Below are 20,399 nucleotides of genomic sequence, written 5' to 3'. Positions count from 1 at the left end.
CGGCCGTTACCCGTGACGGACGGTCACGGCCTCTCCCCGATCTCCCCGAATAGCTCTGATTGGGCGGTCAATTCGATCGGGCCGGCACGAATCGTGATCATTTATCTGCCATGCTCAGGCCGAGTCGGATATCGCCATCAGGCTGTGATATAGGTACGCCGGGCTCCGTGCGGGCCTGGCCAGCTTTCACCTTATTCCGGCTAGCCGTGAGGAAAATTGGGTGTTCAATATGGTTACGTCACTCACACCGTTGATTATACATAGCCTCATTAGCGTTGCAATGGTACAAAGCTGATCAAGTAAACCAATCGACACGCCATTCAAATGGGTGGTGTGAGCATTGTTGTCTTGCCACCTCCTCTCGTCTATTTTACAAATTGTACCCATAGCGCGAAGGACAGAGCCCGATGCTCACGGGCCGGCTGGCACCCACCTCTGAAGGCGAACACCTCCACCTCGCAGAGTGTGAAGTAGTCGAGGTGCTGGCGTTCGTCGCGGATGTAGACGTACTCTCCGACCAGGCCCTGGGCGCCGCAGCGGAACAGCCGCTTCGAGTCGGGCAGGCCGCCGCTGAAGTTGGCGCAGCGCAGGTACTCGGCCTTCGGCGAGTCCGGTGTGTCCAGACTGATGACGAAAATCATCAGGTCCAGGTGCACGGCTGCCGGAGGACAGAAAAGGATAGTGGTGAAACGGCTGGTGCGGGAGACGACGAAACGGCACGCAGGAGTGTCTGGTTTAGACGGACATAACAGAACTGAAACATTCGTGGCATTGCAGTATGGCTCTGGGCCAACCACCCATCCGAGCCTTTCAATTCTAGGTTTCTATCACACAATCATCAGACATGCTCCATTTTCAGTCGCCGAGATGAACGCATCTTTCTCAGCCCAGTCAGTGTTACGCCAGTCCCTCCTTTCCTCCCCCTGCTCACTGGCAGAGGACGTGACACACCGCACCTTGTGTACCAATTAGCCCACTGCCTACCGCGCCGGCGACCTTGCGTCGTACTCGTGCCGCGCATCTCAATCCCGCGTGCTAACATACCAGACAAAAGGAGGGGGCGAAGGACAACAGTGAGAGGTGCGCACGATCAGGTGATGAAATATCAGAGGTTTCAGACGTTTAAACAGAAGGAAGAAGTTCGCCCAGTCGCTGTTGCGACCGATGACCGTTACCATATCCCACGCCCATCGCAAACACGGTGCCCCACAAGCTACACGGGGCTGGTTACAACACTGGGACTATGGAAAAAGCTGACTCATGGCGCTAGAAAAACATCGCCCAGGCGCTTCACATTGTCGTATTCTTGTGCGGTGGGATAACATCTGCTGAACGCAAAACGAGAAGGTCAAGGGGGACAGATAGGATCACCGTTACCAAAGAAAATCAAGCTAGCTTAAATATGGAAGTTTGTCGTACCTATGCATAAGCGCAGAAACGGATCAGACGGTCATATGAAGACAGACAGACAGACGGACATAGAGACAGACAGAATAGACAAACGGTCAGCCAGTCATCCATCCACCCGGCCAGCTAGCCAGACAGCCAGGCAGGCAAACAGAGGCGGCACCACCCTCACCTTGCGGCACCACGAGGCCGACCGACTCGACCCGTGTGCGGCTGGGCAGCCGGACCTGCCACCAGCGGCTGGGCGCGGTGCGCGGCGCCCGGCTGCACGTCTCCATGCTACCGTCCACCGCCAGCGATGACGGCGACTCGGGCAGCGACGGCGCTCCCTGCGGCGACGGCGGCACCGTCGCGCCCTGCGTCACACTCCGGAAGGCCACGTTACGCCCTGGAACAGCGCGAGAGGGCGAGGGCAGGTCAGGAAAAGGCCACCTCTGCAGACCTGCGGTAGAGGTACTTTGATTTATTGAAACATATCCTTCTCACTTTTCTCGCATGAACTCGCATTTGTTCTGATGTGGAGGAAAACAGCTAAGGGTCGTAATACAGCGGACGTCCCACGGCCTTCGTCCAGCCTGGGCGGGGCCAGCCAGCACGCTGCAGTCGCCGTCCCTCACCCAACCTGTCTAACCACTGTGGCCCAGACCACTACCTACTCCACCGGCCGGGCCGAGCCGGCTCGGGCGACCGGCTCACTTTCGGTCTCGTTCTCGTATAGCGGCGGCCGGGTCGGAGGCCCCACCGCAGCGGGCTCACCCGGCACGCGCGGTCACTTCCTGCACCAGACCTCGTAGCGCGCAGTGAAAGTGACGCCCATGCTGCGGACGGGGCGCCGGTCCCAGGCCAAGCCCCGTATCCTGATGCATCAATGGCTCGCTAGGAGGTCTAGCTGTTACAGGACAGAAAAATATGTAATAAAAACTTATAAGCATTGCCTACCCACGTCTCCTCCTAAGCAATAAAAGCTGCATGCCTTGGGAAAGGTAATAAATTTAAGAGCTACCTTCCATCTCGTACTTATGTATGATCACAGCTCAAAAATGACTTAGACACATATGAATATTTACCATACTTATTATGATGTCGGCGTTTTTCATACGGTCCCGTTTTTGCGTTCTTTTTTAGGTTTCCGTCCGTTGATCAAGATGCTATTTCGCCATAGCCCGGGGACAGGAAAATCAACCTTTTTATCCCAGCGATCGGTTTGCCCCGCCGGAACCGAGCCGACAAAACCGCTCTCCTGTTTTTATCGCAAGCTATTTCGCGACTAAATTGATTCGTTCTCGATAGAACGGTCCAAGACCACATCCCGTCTAAATCACTCATGGCCCGATAGCTTTCCATTTCGCAGAAATCGGGAGCCAAATCGATGGCGTGTTGACATACGGCGCACGCTAGCCGACCTCCTACTGTGCCGGCCCGTCTCGACCACGGCGGAGTCGGCCAGTCGTCTCCAAATCGCAGCTCAGTTATACACTAAACACCGATATGAGCCGCTGCATTCACCGCAACATAACTCATCGGTAACGTGTGGAAACAACAGACGATGGATTAGCAGATAATTGTGGGGCCGCATGAGCTCCATACGTTACCGTCGCAGTTAGCATAAATCAGGATAAAATCCACTCCTTCCTATATAATAGACGGTTTCATGTGAAGACGTCTGCCAGAATTCGCTAAGACAGCCGCATAGCTTTCGTTTCCGAAAATGGATGTCATTGTGGCCCGTGAAATATTCATTAGGTGTCAGCTAAAAGCTCTTTTTACGGCGGCTAGGCTAACAGTCAACGACAAGAAGCTCGCTGGAGAAAATAAGCTGTAAAATGTTAGGTACATGTGAGCTTTTGAGAGGAAATGTGCAAGGCCTTAAAATCACACATAAAACATTGGTGCAAGTTTATCTATAATTTAATGTTATAAAACAGTGATTACCATAGGCCCAGTGCGCTGCAAAGTGTGGGCCCGATCATCAGAATCATCTTCAGAGCCATGGGTCAAATTGAATAGGAAAACTTCTTAAATGCGTGTCAACTTACTGCTAATACAATAGGCAACCCAAAACACTACCGAGAAAATGAGTTAATGTCATGCAATGCATGTTTGTCCGTTAGTGCCAGAGGTTGCCATGGAGCCTCTCTAAGCCGTGTGTATAGATGGGAGCGCTCAAATAACACGCCATTTCATGTTCATCCGAGCAGATTATAGAGTGTGCCCACTTTCTCTGTAATTACGAACACACGTCGTTCCGGCGTGCCGACAGAAATGCCGGGACCTCTGATGAATCGGCACCCGGTGGCAGGTTTTGGCCGCACTCCCGGTGAATGAGACAGGCGGGCGCGGCTGGTGGGATGAGCTCGGACCGGTACGGCTCGACTCGCCGCCGGCAGACGCCAGAGAAAGCTCTCCCAGCTCGGCACAGCTCGCCCAGGAGAGGATCAGTATCCGGTGGATACAGGGCCGCTGGCTCGAGGTCAGCCGATCGCACCGGATGTCAGGGACGACAGGGAGCGAAAGGATCAGGACCCCAAGGAACAGCAACGAAAACGCGACTGGAGAATTGGGAACGGGCGGAACATGCACTGGCCAACCACATTACCGCTCGTTGAACTCTGACTTGAGACATAAAAAAGTCACCAACACAACCCTGACGGCAGACCAACACTACCACTGGCGGATCCAGGCTTGCGTTTTGGGGGGGGGGGGGCCAACTCATGCGGAGCCAAACCTAGGGTACCCCCAAATCCTGTTTTCTCATCGGATTTAGGCCACTTATTTTTCGTCACAGCTCTGACACTATTAATTTTTTTTAACTAAAAAGAAAAATATATAAATGGTAGTCCACCCGACCCATGCCTTTATATTACTTTGTGAACACTTACCATTGCTTTTGTCGACCAGTTAACTCGCTTCGAGTCAGTTCTTGGGTCCCTTTGCGGGCCGGGAGGTGGTAAAACACCCCCAGTCTAACTCGGCTCCTGGGCCACGCACTGATTGAACTATGTTTCATTATCGTTTGGGGGAGGGGCAAACGGGCCACTTTAGGCCTCTGGGAAAGGGGCATGGCCCTAAATGCCCCCTCCCTGGATCCGCCAGTGTAAGACACCATTGGAGCTGCAGTTGGGTACCTCAGACGTCAGGGTACGCCCTCAGATGTATAGGACTTGCGTGGAGACCTCTTATGCTGTAGTGGACTGAAAGGACCCAAAGGAGCCCGTCTAGGGCTCCCGGAGAATGGAGATAGACGTGGGCCCTCAGGAGCCCGCCAGAGCCCCCAATGAGGGATAAGTGAGGGATACCAAGTGCCTGCAATTGCATATTGCATAAGCCATAACGCCTTTACAAATCAATATATTATGTATCAGTGGCAGATACAAGGGGGGCCACATGGGTCATGACCCCCCTTGGTGCCCGGGGGCACCACCGGCCAAGCAGGGGCACCACCGACCTAGCAGGAGCACCACCAGCCCGCCAGGGGCACCACAGGCCTAGCAAGGGCACCACGGGCCTGTGACGGGTCCCACAGGCTTGTCAGGGACACCCCAGGTCTGTCAGGGACACCAGAGACCTGCCAGGGGCACCACCGGCCTCGCAGGGGCACCATGGTCCTGTCAGGGGCCCTGCCGGCCTCGCAGGCATCACGGCATCACGCAGGGGCACCTTGGGCCTGTCGGGGACATCACGGGCCTGTTGGGGGCGCTTTAGGCTTGTCAGGGGCACCGCAGTCCTGTCAGGTCCCAGGGGCATCAGCAGCCTAGCAGGGGCACCCTAGGCCCGCCAGAGCCACCACAGGCCTGCCAGGGTCCAGGGGCACCACAGGCCTAGCAAGGGCACCATGGACCTGTCAGGGGCACCTCAGGCTCCCGTGCCCCCCCCCCCCCTGGATCGGCCAGTGATGCCACACCACGCGAAACACCGCCAACTACCAGCTACCGCGCCATAAACACGTGCCAACAACAGTCTTTTTTTAAGGTCGACTCCTCTCGCGCAACTTTTGACTGACCCTCACTGCTACCATATTGCTTCCATATTATGCTGTGGAAAGCTTTACTTCACCAAGTGGCTAAAAACCTCCATTAAGGTATATTTTCTTAGCATTTTTTCGGACGTTTTGGGGGGGGGCCAAACCGGCCACTTTAGGCCTTTGGGGGGGGCCATGGCCCCCGTGGCCCCCCCCTGGATCCGCCAGTGAACACTACCTGCGCTAACGACGGAGCATCGACCGCGGTCAGTCGGCCACGGCTACCCACCGCTCGTCCCACAGACACAGTCGTCCACCAGCGTCATCATCGGGTCACGTGACCGTTATCAAACCGTCACGAGAGCCATCACGCCGTCATCGCGATGCGATCGTCACAGGCGGTGACACGAGCCGGCACTGCGCTTCAGAGACAGCCGGCGAATAACGCAATCTCGCGCGGCACGCTCGAGCTGAGGTCTACGAACGGGCACGGCCGGGAGTCGGATGACACGCAGAGAGACACACCCACGGTGTCAAGTGTTCTGTGAAATAGGGGCCCGGCCCGTCCCCGAGTGAAAGCCGGTCTCTGGTGCCGAGTGCTCTCAGACAGCGCTCGAACGCAGCTATGCTGCAATGCGTCGCTGAGGTCTCCGAACCGCCACGCTCGCGAGGAGGGAATAAGTGGCGCCGCACCCCCTGGCAGTTTCTCTTCTCCCACCGAAACTGCCGAGTGTTTTTTGAGTAACTGGGGAAAACCTGTTCACGAGAGACAATCCAGCCATTGGACTGAAAACTCACTACCACAAGGTAAAACAAACTCAAATCTCCCAAGCAATAAGCATGGACCCCCGGATTATCCCAATAAGCACAGAACATAGAACATCAACTCTGTTGATGTTCTATGTGTACAGCTCATCCCAATTATTTCGGAGTAAATACCGTCCCGTGGGTCCGACCTGGCGGTCAGCAGACGGTGTCGAAATCCAGTGCGGTCCGCGGTGAGCGCCTCCGGCCGACCACGCAGCCTTGAACCTCGCTCCACCGCCACTCATAGGCGGCAAGTTTCGCAAACGGTGCTTCAGTCAGCGCGGTGCGCCCCACATTTCGGAGCAGGAGTGGCCAATGACTCCGATACTGGGATACGATTGAACACTGAACATTACACGAGAATATTACACGAATATTAGGTACAGGAGTGGCCAATCACTCCGAGACTGGGATACGATTGACCACTGAACATTACACGAGAATATTACACGAATATTAGGTACTATAGAGCCGAGGAAGCAGCGCCTGTGCTTATCACACGTATGCAAGCGTGTTGAGTGGGTACGGTCAGCTCACATTCGCAGTATGCAAAAGCCTCAGTCACGGCCCTAGTTGGAGTCATATCCAAGGATGTAGCGTAGCATTCAGCACGAAATACGAATGGTTACATCAGCTGACCGTGTGTAATATCGTTTAAACAGGCGACGAGCTCCTGACCAGTCGACTTCTGGACGGAAGCTAGCGGTCCATTGTACGACAACTGTACGCTGACTGGAGGTCGGTAAGCAGACCTAGTGGCGGTTTCAGTGACTGCTCAGGCGGTTCGTCGTGTGTTTAGCGAGGTGGATGGCGGCGAGCACCGCTGCACGGTCGCCACGCTGACGTCGGAAGTAAGCGCCGACTGTGCAAGACTGCAGCGGCGCGCACTGTTTGCATTGCATCATTCCTGCCATTGCAGCCATGCCAGCAGTTGGGGTGACATCAGCTACGACAGCAGCAGCACGGTAAGATATCAGAGTTTTTCGTCAACATAAATTGAAAAACTTTCGGTTCATGAGAAAAAGATCACCCTAACAGTGATTGTTATGTAAATTTTGGCCATGCTTTTGTTTTGAGTAGGATAAATATCGCACCCTAATCGTAGGTTGAGTAGGTACCTAATGATGCAAATTTAGCATGCATATTACATATTACATAATACTCATAGAAGTGGACATAAGGTACGTGTTGCCGCATTATGTGCAACCCGTGACCCCGCAATCACGGTGACTATCCCGCAATAAAGCCATGTTCTTGCTAAGTCAGTACATGGTAGGAAATGCCATTTCAATTTTCAGTTACGAAGCATCAATCCAAAACAATAATAGAGACGACTGTTAAACGCATACCTACCAGATCCAAAAGTTCGTTAAAAAAATGTTCGACCATTCCGCTGGTTGATTGGAATAGCGGATAATACGGCGCAAATATTAGAAATCATCGGTCTTTCATAGGCGCAGGCAACAATACATACACTTTACAGGTGTTCAGCTTCTTTTTGAGTATGTTTTCAGTCGATGATCTCGGTAGAAGAAGCACTTAATTCGATACTATTTTATAGGCAATACTCTTATTGAGATTAGCTTTACAGCGTCTGAAACTATTTTCGTGAATTCACAATGATCGTTTCAGCTGAAACTGCTACGCGGCACCCAGTCCACCTGTTACCAGCCGAAATTGGCCAAATTGGCTGCACGTCACGGCGCGTGCCGCCGGTCAGGCGCCGCTGGAGCGGGAGATTGGCACCGGTCGCCGCACTCGGCCGCCTCTGCGCCGATTACGCCGCACACCCAGCGCCGCGCCGGGTTCGCCACGCGCCATGTACGCCGCACGCGCGCCGCCGCAGCGCGCATCAGGGTCGGCCGGTGAGTCAAAGGCCCCGCAATGTCAAGCGTCACCCGGGGATGGCGAAATCACGAGTGGTAATGACCTCTTCACGCCTTCCGTGCTACATCGGTGTAAAATCTGATGACGCGGCGGTACTCGCACGACTATCATCATAGCGTGTGTCTCAAAATGTATATTATCTTTTGATAAAAAATGGCATTTTTGTCACCGGAACGGCAAAAACTTGAACTTAACAGGGCAACTAGCAGTCTGCATGTCTCGGATAGTAATGTGGTACAGCCAACCACAAGAGAAACTCACACGAGCCGGTAAAATGGGACGGGTCGACCGCGCGATGATAGTTCACACGTCAAATTAACGGTCGGAGGCAGAAAGCTGAACCGAAAATGTCGTCCACCCCTCCACGTCTCCATCGGCTCCTGCTATAAAGCGCACTTTTATCACCTTCTCGGACAAATTGTTTGATATTCTGCTTACTTTTGTGATGTGCTAATGCATCCATTATAAGTTCCATGATGAGACTCGTTTTGTTACTAGGATTTGGTTGGTAAAGTGGACCACCTTACCACCCACCGCCAACTGCCCCTACAGCAGCCTGTTCCGGAGCGCCGCCCGAGCGTGCCGCTGAGCCCTACCAAAGGCGCCGACAGGTGCTGATCGATTACGCAGGGAATCTGTCCGGGCCGCCGTTTAGTGCCGCCTGGGGCATTGTCCATTACGGCTTAGGTTTCCAGTACCGATGTGTTTGTGGCTTCGTTAGCTCGCTCGATTACTGTCGACACCGAATCTCTTTCTCTTTTCACCAGCATAACGAACATTTGTCGACTGTCCCTCGTTTGTCGGACTCGGGAGTCGGCATTAGCCGGTGCGTGCATTGTGCTGTTATGCTCCAGGGCGATGATTGTGGCACCCATCAATCACCATTTCTCCCTGGACCTGGCATCAGCTCGTGCTGTGGTCGGCTTGGAACGATTTTTCGTTCAGCGTCGTAAATGAACCAACATTTACACAAACTACGAGGAATAAGAAGGAACCCCACTTTTCTGAGCAATGCAACGCTAGGAATTTAGGGAAACATTCTTTTAGTGTCAGCCTTGAAAATATTATTGTACTTTTACCTACGTTTGCAGGTTAGATAAACTCTTAAACTGCACTCTGGTGGGTGAATGGGCCATACATTAGCTAGTAATGGATGGACCATGGATAAGCTAATAATGAATAATATGCGTGGATTACCTAATTCATGCATGAACTGATGCAGTCGGGTGATATGCGGTAGCGGTACTCACTGCAGAACGGCATGAGTCCCTGCCAGGTGCCGTCCTGGGAGCAGGTCCGTGTGGGCTGGCCGAACCGCACGTAGCCCGGCCGACATGTGATGGTGACATTTTCTCCGGCGTAGAACAGCTGACCGCGGGGTGACACGGAGCCGTGCAGCGGCTTGCCCGGCGAGCCGCACGGGTACCCTGCCGCAGAGAGGGCACGGTCAGACACACGGGCTCCGAGACGGTACACGGGTAAAGGGCACACACACACTAAACACGGGTAGGTACCCTGCCGCAGAGAGGGAACGGTCAGTCGCAGGGTCGTGGGAATTGGGACGGTGGTCCAAACACGGGTACCCTGCCGCAAGGGGACGGTCACAGTCGCAGGGGTCACGGTAGTATAAATTCCCCCCTGTCATATATGTAGACGGGGAAACTGTCAAGAGTCGCAGGGTCACGGGACCGTGGGAGTCCCACGCACAGCTTACCTACCATGGAGAAGGAAAACGACCGGGGATTACCATAGGAAATACATACATACAGACAGACAGGCACACAAACACAGACGGACAGACAGCAGGACCGAGACGGGCGCAGCGGGAGGCGAGGGCGGCCTGACAGCGGTGGTGGCGCAAGTCCGGGTCCATGATTAGAATAGCGGGAGCGGGAGAAAGACGGCTCGACTTCCTAGTAAGGCCGGCCGATCTGGATCTGCTGCCCGGTGCGAGTCAGTCCTCCAGCGTTCGCTCTCAGCGTGAGAGCCCTCTCTCGAGCGACTCTCCACTCACACAGACGAGGCCAAGCCAATCTCCGGAGCGTCGCTACAATCACATCTGGAATGACTTCCTCTACTTTCGATTTCTTCCGCTCTCGATCTGTCCCAGCCCTATGTTCGCTCGCCCTAACGCAGCCGTGAAAGCGGCGCTCCGATCATGTGGGATTTATTTCCCGTCTGCGTTACTGATTACAATCAGAAGCAGCTCACACTCCAATCAGAACACGGACGGAGCGGGGCGGATAATTAGAGCACCTGGCACTATCGCCCGTGAACGCACTGCCGACAGATGTATGTAGAAGCGGCTCACGGCGTAACGCATCACCCCCAGGGAGTAACAACACAATACAGCCGTCCGCCCTCTGCCGAGAAAGCCTCGCCGGAACTGGACGACGAATCATTCTCACAGACATCAATTAATCTCCCGCATCATCAGACTACGGTGAGCCGTGGCTCAGACAATCGGTAATTAAATCATCTGTTGTTGGAGGCCACATACCAATCGAGCTTATATGTGCAGGAGAAATCACTTCCGACGCGACTGAGGCGCGAGCCCCGCCGGACCTTTGGTATCTTCGATGAAGAATGATGCTTCCGGTAATTAGGACGTAGGCATGTGCTGCTAACGTGAAAACAGCAGGCGATTAATCAAAACAAATAGACCAGCTGTGATCAGACGTCTCGATACAGAGCCATGCTGCGGAAAAATAATCACAATAAGCTGCCTAGCTTTGATTGATCACTAACACATGGGGCACAATGGAAAGCGGGTAAAAGTTTCATGGTGGAGCTTAGGTTCTGGGATGAAATTTATTTCTGTTGGCCGGCTGACGTCACCAGTATGAGGTAGAGCGGACGAGCAATGACATCATGCGAACCGGGAAGACAGCTGTGCGAACGAAACGCGGATGTCTCCCACGCTGAAACGGGGTAGCCTCGGCCTGCAAGCTGCAACGGACGCAGGGCACGCCAAGCGCTCGATGAAAATCACGTGGCAAAACGTGCCCTGGAAGGATCCAGCCACAACATTAAGTGGTTTATCTTGTCAGCTCAGCCATCATAAGCAATCCACAAGAGCCAGGAAAATACCTACAGTCTAGCGCTCTTCTAACGAGAAAGTTCCAACGCAGGCGAAAAGCATCTCGAGCAGCTACAACTCAGACACGTGGGTCTCTGTCACGGCATCAGAGAGAAGCGGAGGCCGGTCGGACAGTGATTGCCTCCTCTGTGCCATTGACTGCAGCAGCGTCACCCGGTGGTCGTCTCCCACATCTGGCGCGACAAGTTCCGGCGCCGTCACCCTGGAAAGCGGCCTCTTCATTCTACAACTGCAGCGTACCGCGGCGGCAGAGGCGGTGGACCCTGCCGCGCCGGTCGGTCCCGTGTCAGTTGACCACGTTCTGGGTTAGCGGAGTCACCTGACGGCGGCGACAGCGCGTCATATGGTGACCGACGACCTGACGGTGCGGGCCAGCTACGAGAGGAGACCGTGGCAGCTGCTGCGCGGCAGATTGGTCGGTCGCGGACGCCCATTTATCCTGTCTGACGAGGACAGGGCCGGCGTGGCCCCGGGGCGGTCCTCCGGCCACCACCGGCCAGGTCGGACCGCTACTGTTACAACAACTGTGTCAGAGCCGGCAAGGTCGGACTTTGGATAAACGACCGGCGAAGAAAATCGTCAGCCAAAGCGCTGCTGGCTTCGGCCCGCTCTCGGCCGACATAATAACACGTGATCTGTCCTCATTCGACCAGCCATTATATCTGAGGAAAACGATATATGAGCTTAGGAAACTTATGGGTATAACAGTCCCTAGCTTTCTCCGTAAGGAAGTCTTAGTGGCTACTGTCAGACAGCATATCTTGATTACTTCCATAGCAATGCATTGCATTAACAGTAGCCATAATCCCAAATGATTGATGGGTTCTGCCAAAACCCACGGAAACAAGATAATCAACGAATTGCTTAACCACCCATGTATGAGGTTTACGGATACCTTTTGTATGATTCTTGTGATAGATGCAAAAATAACGAGGATCACGGCTGTTGTCAAGCCAGTCTACGCTACCTAAAACAGTCAGATTTATCTAGAAAGCGAACAAATCGTTATTGCCCTCGAGTCAGTAGCCAACAGTCACCCGTACCCTGAGGGCGCCCGTGTCCCGCCCCGTGCCCCCGGGCTCTCGGTCCCGAGCCGGGTGGCGCAGTGGCCCTGAGGCGGCGCCGCGGGTCCTGTCGCTCGTCCGCCGTCACCTGCCAAGGTCAGGTAAACAGCGATCGACAGCCATGGAGGCGCGCCCGCATCTCTGGCTGGGGAGGGGGTGGTCGAGGGGGTCCGCCACATCCCCGAGTCAGCTGGAAATTCGACCCGACCCACAGCTACAGGGGGACGGTGGCGAAGCAAATGAGAATGCACCTTAGGTCGTGTGGCGAAAAGTCGTTTCACAACCAGCGGCTTCCGGAGCCATAAACTGGCAATGGCAATGCCGTAGATGGGGTAGTAAAGCACCACAACGTTCGCACGCTCCAATTCCAGTGGCTAAGCATCATGAACAATGAACATGCATCCCGCATGTCTCCTTTGTCAATATCATGCATACCGTTTTCGTAAGTCGTCATGAGATGGATCAGCTGATAAAACGTGACAATACGCTATGTTTCGCAACATGCTTTTTCAATTTGATTGAAGTTGCATGAGGACTGCAGCAGAGCTATGTTCTTCAATCGACCTCATACCAAATGGTGGCAACGTAATATACACAAAAAATCAGCTAATAAGATAAACTTAAAGTAAAGGCACATACAACACCAAGTGAAATGACAACTGCTGGCTATCACTCAAAGTTTCACATTGATTTAAGTTTCAAATCGAGGTCGCTCGGTCTGTTTCGTCTCAAACGGCTCCGCCGACTGCCATCCAAGACACGTTAAACGGCCATCGTCTGTAAATAGTCTCCCCGTTTCCATTTGTCACGGGCTCAATGACGCATTCTCCGCCCGTATCACGACTTTCATCTCGGCGCAGTCAGACCGTCACGGCCGGCGCACGGCGGTCGCAGCGCGCGCTGTGCCACACCGATACGGCACGCAGCGTGCCTGCCCCGCACCGCTCCGGGGTATGGGGGTCGTGCGCGGTACGTCAGCCACGAGATCGCTGTTTGACGGCTCCAACGCCCTTCCATCATCCAGACTCCATCAGTCCAACTTCAAGGCTTCATGAAATAACGCAAGTTACTCGCAGTGAACGGTCACGACTGAAATCAACTCTTGAAACGGTGCTTCCATATTCTTATGATCGTTAATTGGACGAATGGTCAGACCGGTCCCATCAAGGAAGTGACAGAGGCGGTACCGGCCTGTGTCATCCACCCCGTCCCCGGGGAAGATAGGCGGTGCGCGCGTGGCGGCCAAAAGAACGACGCAAAGATGGAGATGGATGAGATCCAACGTGCTGCGCCCGGCCGCGGGGACGGGTCAGGGCCTGGTCAATGGTAAATACAATAGTACAATGTCCTTGGTTGTCGGTAAATCAGCCATAATGTGCCACCTAGAGCGCTAAGTACAGAACAATTAGCGGCCAAACTTTGTATTAGAAGCGCTCACAGAGCAACATTTATACGATAACCTAGCCATAGTCAAATAAATTGCATTGAAAAGCTTCCTGAAAACGAGTTGATGGGGGACAACTTGACGCTACGTCCAAATCAATCGGTTTACATTCGAAATTGCTGTTTTTGGAAATGACGAGAGCCGTTCAACTCACAATATCGACATCGATCATTACTATGGAATCCTGTGCGGTCCTCAGCTGACCGGAACAGGACGCGACGGGACTGAAGGGGAGCCACGGACCGACACGAGACGCGGAGCCCCGGTCGGGCGGAGAGGAGCAGTTCCCCGCCGCGCCGCCGTCAGATCAACAAACAGACGGCGCTGATGAGAGGGGCGGCGCGGCGCCGACCGCCGACCGCTGAGCTGCTGTCCAGGAATGCGCCGGCGCTGGGCCGCGTCCCGCTGATGACCGTCCCATGCAGCGCGCCGGCGGCTGGCGACCGGCCCTGCCGCGCAACGACGACCGGCGACCGTGCCGGCGGCGGTGACCCCTGCAGTGACCGGCACTGCAGCGGCCACGGTCACCAGCCGCCCGCTGAGATACTCAGAGTGGTCTGTAGGCTGAGTGGGAGCCTGCAGAGCGCCCACAGTTTGTCTCACGCACAGCGGGCCGCACAAACTTTCCCACAAATAAGAGCGTGTCTGAGTGTTCACTGTCACTTTTTCAGACAGGTTTCCTTGTCAGCAATTATTCCGGTCAATTTATACGGCGTCTGTTCGAAAATCGTGACATGCAGCGCCTGAAGTTCAATTTTCCCGGATAGCATTGTCGGATACACAATCATGGAGAATATTTAGAGCACGACTCAATGTCTCGAGAATGCTGTGGTACTGATTAGCGCGCAGACGGAAAGTTGATTTGTTTGCGAGGAAGATGCCACTTAGAATCCGATTAAATATTGGATGTTCATACAAAGCATGGAACTACCGTATTAACTTTCACGGAAAACCTTTTGTCTGGATCAATTAGTGATGCGAAATATGACAAGTAACACGTCAAATATTGTGCCATTTACCATCCAAAGCAAAAAACTTCACCGTAAAAGGCGCAACATTTGATGTCATAAACAAAAACATCATATTCCGTTTGGTACACAATGAGCTTGTAGGATATGTTATTCGCCGTTATACAACGGTCTTCCTTCCCCGTGATGTTTCTTCCCCATTAGCTAGCGTGTTTTGGTGCATTCGTGTGTTAGGGGAACAAATATATAAGCTAAACGTAAAGCCTAAACGCTGAAAACTTCTTTCTCTTTCTCGCAAATCATTTTTGTAGTTGCTGGTTAAATATTGTACTGCTGAGTGCTGACCAGCTTCTATGCGATAAAAAAGTTGACGTTCCTGAACTCATAACGACTAGCCGATACCTGACTCAACTCTATCCCATTCATACGACATGCAGTATTTTCTCCTCCGAAGTTCATAGCCGCACACCCAGCCGTCCGTCATACACGCCAGCCAGCTGATTTCGCCATACGATCAATATCACCCGCAGGCGGTCAGTTTCACCGTATACCGTTGGGTCTCCTCTGTGACGTCCCATGACATCTGGAGACGTCTGATGGCATCTGGTGACATCTGGTGACGTCTGATGACGCCTGCCGTCACCTGTCGCGGCGGCGGCGTCCCACGACCGGCGGCGTCATCAGCCGCGGTCCGTCCACGGCGGCGCCGCTGACCGTGACCCACTCCCGCACCGGCGGAAGGAGGGGGAGGGGAGAGGAGAGAGGGAGGAGGCAGCCGACACCAGCTGCGGCGGCGTCGCACAGGCGGATCGGCCGTTCAAACGGGATACGCTCCGCTGACACACGAGCGAGAGGAACATCGCGTCGGTATGATTTCCATGATTGATCGCATTGCTGTCAGTAAGTTCAAACGCAATCGATGCAGATCAGAATCGAGAAATGAACAATCCAGCCACCTTACCTTCTGCGCTCTACAAACCAAGATACTATATTTTTTTTTTCATATAACATCAGTCCCATGCGTCCTGAGAGGCATCACCATGATTATCGCATCACTGACCGGCCCTCTCCAGTCTCCACCTTGCGCACATCTTGTGCCACGTGTGACGTGGGCCGGAGCCGGCAGACACCTTACCAGAGCCATGCCAGATCACTGGAGACCCTCAACCGATCAGCGTTTCGCCGGGCCAGAGGAGACCCGCTCCCGCTCGCTATCTGACCCAGACGACAGTCGGGTAAACGAAGACGGCTACATCATCACGGAGATGTGATAGATAAGCGAATTTATATACAGACGGCGCGCAGGCTTCTAGGGGATGCATTCAGAGGCTACCTGGACTGGTGCGTTCTTAATTCAGTACCTACATCCACTGTCATTGGGGGAAGTTAAGGGAGAAGGCGAGGGACAAATTTATACTTCTTCCGCCCAGGCAGCTCTGTACTCGATTCGGGAAACATGCCAGGCTGCGAGCAAGGAGGAACGCAATGAGCATGGACTACAATAATGAAAGTGAGTGTTGATTAATTGATTAAGTATACAATGCAAAAAAGGCCGAGGCAAAGGTCACGCTACATCTGCATATATGGTTTAGCTGTGTGCCCACCCACGCACCTTCGATAAAACGGCGTATCTCATCCCGGTGATAGTTATGCAAGTTACGCAAACCAATTAGGCAACTGAAAATCTGATCATACATGATGTAAAAGTATTCTCAGAAGTCGCTGATTAGCAAAAACAGCACAGGAAACTGAGATTATGCCCAACGAGCGACACCCATGGCATCATTTGTATAATGCTCCAACTAAGGCGCGAAACATTGTGGTTAGTGCACGCCGTATCATTTCGCAAACAGCTGAGCAGCTTCATGTTTTTCAATGAAGTGCTATGCAGCGGGGCGTTCCGCCACTCACGATCGTTTAATCACCCATTCAAGAGGGCAGAGTACAGGCACATCCGGCGTGTTTCGGAAATACAAGGCTTGACGGGTGTGACCTGTTTCGGCATATACCAAATCATTTCTATTCCAGTTCGCTATTGTTCGAATCGAACCAATGAGTTTTGAGTACGCGCTTAGATATGCCGAGCATTTGACATGTCGGGCTCTGAATGTACTCAGCATGAACCGATTGATGTTCATATCCCAGACATGGTCAGGTGTCATTTAAATAAGGTACTGCTCAAATCTGTCTATGGGCATGATGAGAGACACATTGACAAGGTTTCAGAGCGTGATGCATCGGGGTCGACTGGTCCAGGAGGCCGGAAGGCCGCGTCGCCTTGCCGGGGTTGGTGCCGGTTCGCTGGACTCGAGACGGCCCTGTAAGACACCCCAAAGGTACTTACCTACCCGGCCCCCGGGTCGATCTCGCTGCACCCACAGGTCACCGAGTGTCGGAACAGCGCCGGAAACGCGCCGGATCCGGGCGCAGCGGCGCACCTCTCGAGCCTCGGACGGCGCCGCAGCGGGGGTGTCGGTCGGCCGCTGACAGCTACCGCTGCCTGACCGGAGTCTGACCGGTCGGGGAGAGGCCGACACCGGGTCATAGTCACACCCAGCACCCCCGAAACCGGGTCATAGTCACACCCAGTACCCGCCGACACCAGGCCAGAGTCACACCCAGCACCCGATAATACCGGGCCACAGGCATAACGAGCGGCCACGGCGACTGCGCCCCACCGAGACGCCCGCTTTAGGTCAGGGGTGGGTGGGCACTGGGCATGGGCAGGATGGGACGAAGCCAGCGTATCGACTATAGGACCTCGGGCAGAAAGGATGTGTTGCAGTTCGAGCTTTCGCCAGAAAACTTGATGCACCTTTCCTCGAATTTCAATTATTTCATCAGTACCCCAACCGTAAAACAGCATCAGTAAAAACGATAACATCACAGATAATGTTAAGCACACGAGGGAAACAGCAAGACCCTGCAGATGATTATGTGGAGCCGATGCATGCAGACGAGTATCGCCGCATACCTACCTTCAACTTCTGATAGAAACATGCGACTCCTAAAAGGTAAACAGCGCAGCGCGGTATTATAAGCCGCCTGTTGTTATCCTCCGACCACCCGGACCTGCGTGCAACGTGAGAAGGTGGCCGATACAGTCCGCAGGCCCGTCAGCCGAGAGCCTGAGCCCGGCAGACGACTGCGGTAAACATTCCTCCCGACTTCTGGCACCCGTGTTTATCCAGTCCGTCTCTCACTGCAGGTCTCAGTAGGGCTGGCGGTGACCGGCTGAAAACCCGGTCACGCTCGGAGAGGGTGCTGTCTGTTTGTCGGCCGGCCGCACAGACCAACAGCCTGGTGACAGACGCAGCAGAGAGGAGTCTGCGCAGTCTCACGAGTTTGCCTGATCTGTATTGGGAAGCCTGAAATCCCCTGAAGACTGAAACCAATACATTTTGTAATGACCAGACGTGGAGAGGTCGTAGAAAAGTGAGGTTGCAGACTGCAGTGCTTTGAGAAATATTTTGGGTTTTCGGAGGGACGCCATTTTTGGACAAGCGGCGCCACCCTGACTGAGCGGGTCTTCGCTATCACTAATATGGCGCTGCAGGCTGCCGACATCAGTAAGAGCTGCGTCACTAACTAAAAGGACACATCATTTGTCACTAGCATGGGAGTGTTATCTGTTGATATTCAAGAGGCTTCATCAACATTCAGAAGGGCGCCGTTCTTAAGCTGTAAGAACGACATGCTCACAGCTTGTCACGGTGCCTCTTTATTATCCTTATACGGCCTAATGCCATTACTGAAAATATCCTCTTGTTTGGAAGTTTCGCAGTGAGCTGCACAGCAGTGTTCTCCGACAGCCCATTCCGGGTCCAATTTTAGCGATCGCGCTCCCACCAGCCGTTTCAGATCGCCTGTCCGCTGCATCTGACAAGTTCTCCGTTACCGCAGGATGTAAACACGCCGCTTCAGTGGAGCTGACCAGTTCTCCTTCACACGCGCGTAAACCCGCTGCTGAACGTGCTCGGATGTCTGTGCGTGTCACTCCCGCATTGGATATTATCTCGGCAATGGTGGACCGAACAATCAACCATCGCGGAACGAGCTCACATGCGAAATTGTCAGCATAGTCCCGTTCAGCTGAAATAAGATTTGCAATGCCATCCTTTTCGGCCACTAATCAGCAAGCGGACGTAACAGGGCCAGTTACTAGAGCACTTCACGGATAGGCTTTTTAGGATCCGGCCCGGCCCATATCCGGCAAGTCATATCCAGATCCGCCCATTATCCGCCTTTCTTTGAATATCAGAATCCGGCCCACCCATGGCCCGTATTGCAGCCAAACTTCCAAAAAAAAAATATCCGTAATAATCCGTTTCACCAATAACTGGTTTCACCCAAAACTGGACTAACAAATTCAATCTAAGGGACCAGACAGCCATACATCTCATAGACCATCATGTTTCCAAAAACCATGCATACATTGCATACATTATCCACTTGAAGACAAGTCTTGTGAAAAGTGAGTGTCATAAAATGATGCCTATTACTTTAATCAAACCTCTGCTGCCGCTTAACACATTAGGTTAATTTTTAACTTCAATGTTGAATGTTAAAATTTTGATCCGTTTTGATCCGGATTCAACCTTCAATTCCCAAATCCGGCCCGCCCATATCCGTTCTTTTTTAACAAATTTAGAATCCAATCCTATCCGGTCCGCGGATTTATCCGTGGATAACGGATTTATCCGGCCCATGAAGTGCTCTACCAGTTACGTCGGCCAATTAGAACCAGGGCCAGACAGCGAACACTGGGCAGAGAGGAGGCTCATGAGATATGAACGTCCAAAGAGCAGACGATGACATCAACAGAGCGACAGAGCGGCCCAGTAAAAACGTCCGCCGAGATAAACAACAAACGGTGGGCGTACCCGGGACCGGGCCTGCTAGCCTGAACTCTGGGATCGACAAAACATGAACACCGCCAGATGGTTGGACGATTGAATAAAAACAGTTAAGATTTATTTAACTGGAAAGCCGATGACACCAGCAGAGACCTTAATGCAGACGAGAGGGGACCATTGGCGCTTAGTGCCTAGGGTGGCAATGAATGAAATTTTGGGTTGGATTTTTTTTTCTCAACGAAAAGTCTTTTATTCAGGGCTCCGCTGAGAAAGACCGTCAGAGTCACAAGCACTGTGTCGGCAGACTGCCATGGTCACAGTGTCGGTGGTCCAGGGCTCACCCCATGTTGGTAGCGACAGATGTCCGGCAACAGACCACCCCGACACAAGACAGACCATGATACAATATGTCTGGCATTGGCTTTTTAATAGGCACAGCAGCTGATAGGTCATAGGAAACGACATTTGCCGCATCAGTATTTATCCAAACTGTCAGCTTTTCCCAAACACAAGTCCGAGGGCGCAGCTTTGAGCACTTTTTCACAGTCACCACCCACTGCCTTTGTCTTGGCTCGGCAGATTCTTAGCAGCAAGAGAGGTGTCTTCAGGGTGGCTAACAGTACGCAATGAGGGCCACCCAGGGTCCGATGCCCGCCGGGGACACTGCTGACACCGCCGGCAGTCCCGACTCCCGACTCACGACCCACGACTCTGCTGTCGGGATGACCGTTGGTCACGGGCGGCCGGCCGGGCGCGGCACCTACGACCGCGACCAGTGCGAGAGGCGAGGGGGAGGGACCGAGTCCCGAGACCTCCCTAGCGGTCCCGGTCATGCCCCGTGTCCTCCGCGAAACGACGGAACGGTACCGTCTGCCGCAAAAACGATGGCCGGAACATGACGAAATGGA

At 53.5% G+C, this 20,399-nt stretch overlaps 1 protein-coding gene across 1 annotated transcript in view; it reads right to left on the bottom strand.

Moving 5' to 3' along the window:
- Positions 1-20,399, bottom strand: part of LOC122386364 — a 48,280-nt gene that overhangs the window by 4,861 nt on the left and 23,020 nt on the right. Inside the window, exons 3-5 of the mRNA XM_043375516.1 lie at positions 9,310-9,486; positions 1,580-1,795; positions 434-658 (exon numbers count right to left, since the gene is read on the bottom strand). Of these exons, the coding sequence (XP_043231451.1) occupies positions 434-658; positions 1,580-1,795; positions 9,310-9,486 (618 nt within the window). The remainder of the gene's footprint in view (positions 1-433; positions 659-1,579; positions 1,796-9,309; positions 9,487-20,399) is intronic.

Source organism: Amphibalanus amphitrite, unplaced genomic scaffold, assembly GCF_019059575.1.
Source record: "Amphibalanus amphitrite isolate SeventyFive unplaced genomic scaffold, NRLGWU_Aamphi_draft 000248F_arrow, whole genome shotgun sequence".
NCBI classification, from domain to species: Eukaryota; Metazoa; Arthropoda; class Thecostraca; order Balanomorpha; family Balanidae; genus Amphibalanus; species Amphibalanus amphitrite.
Note: the sequence above shows the minus strand (reverse complement) of the source record. Positions and strands in the feature narration are given on the sequence as shown.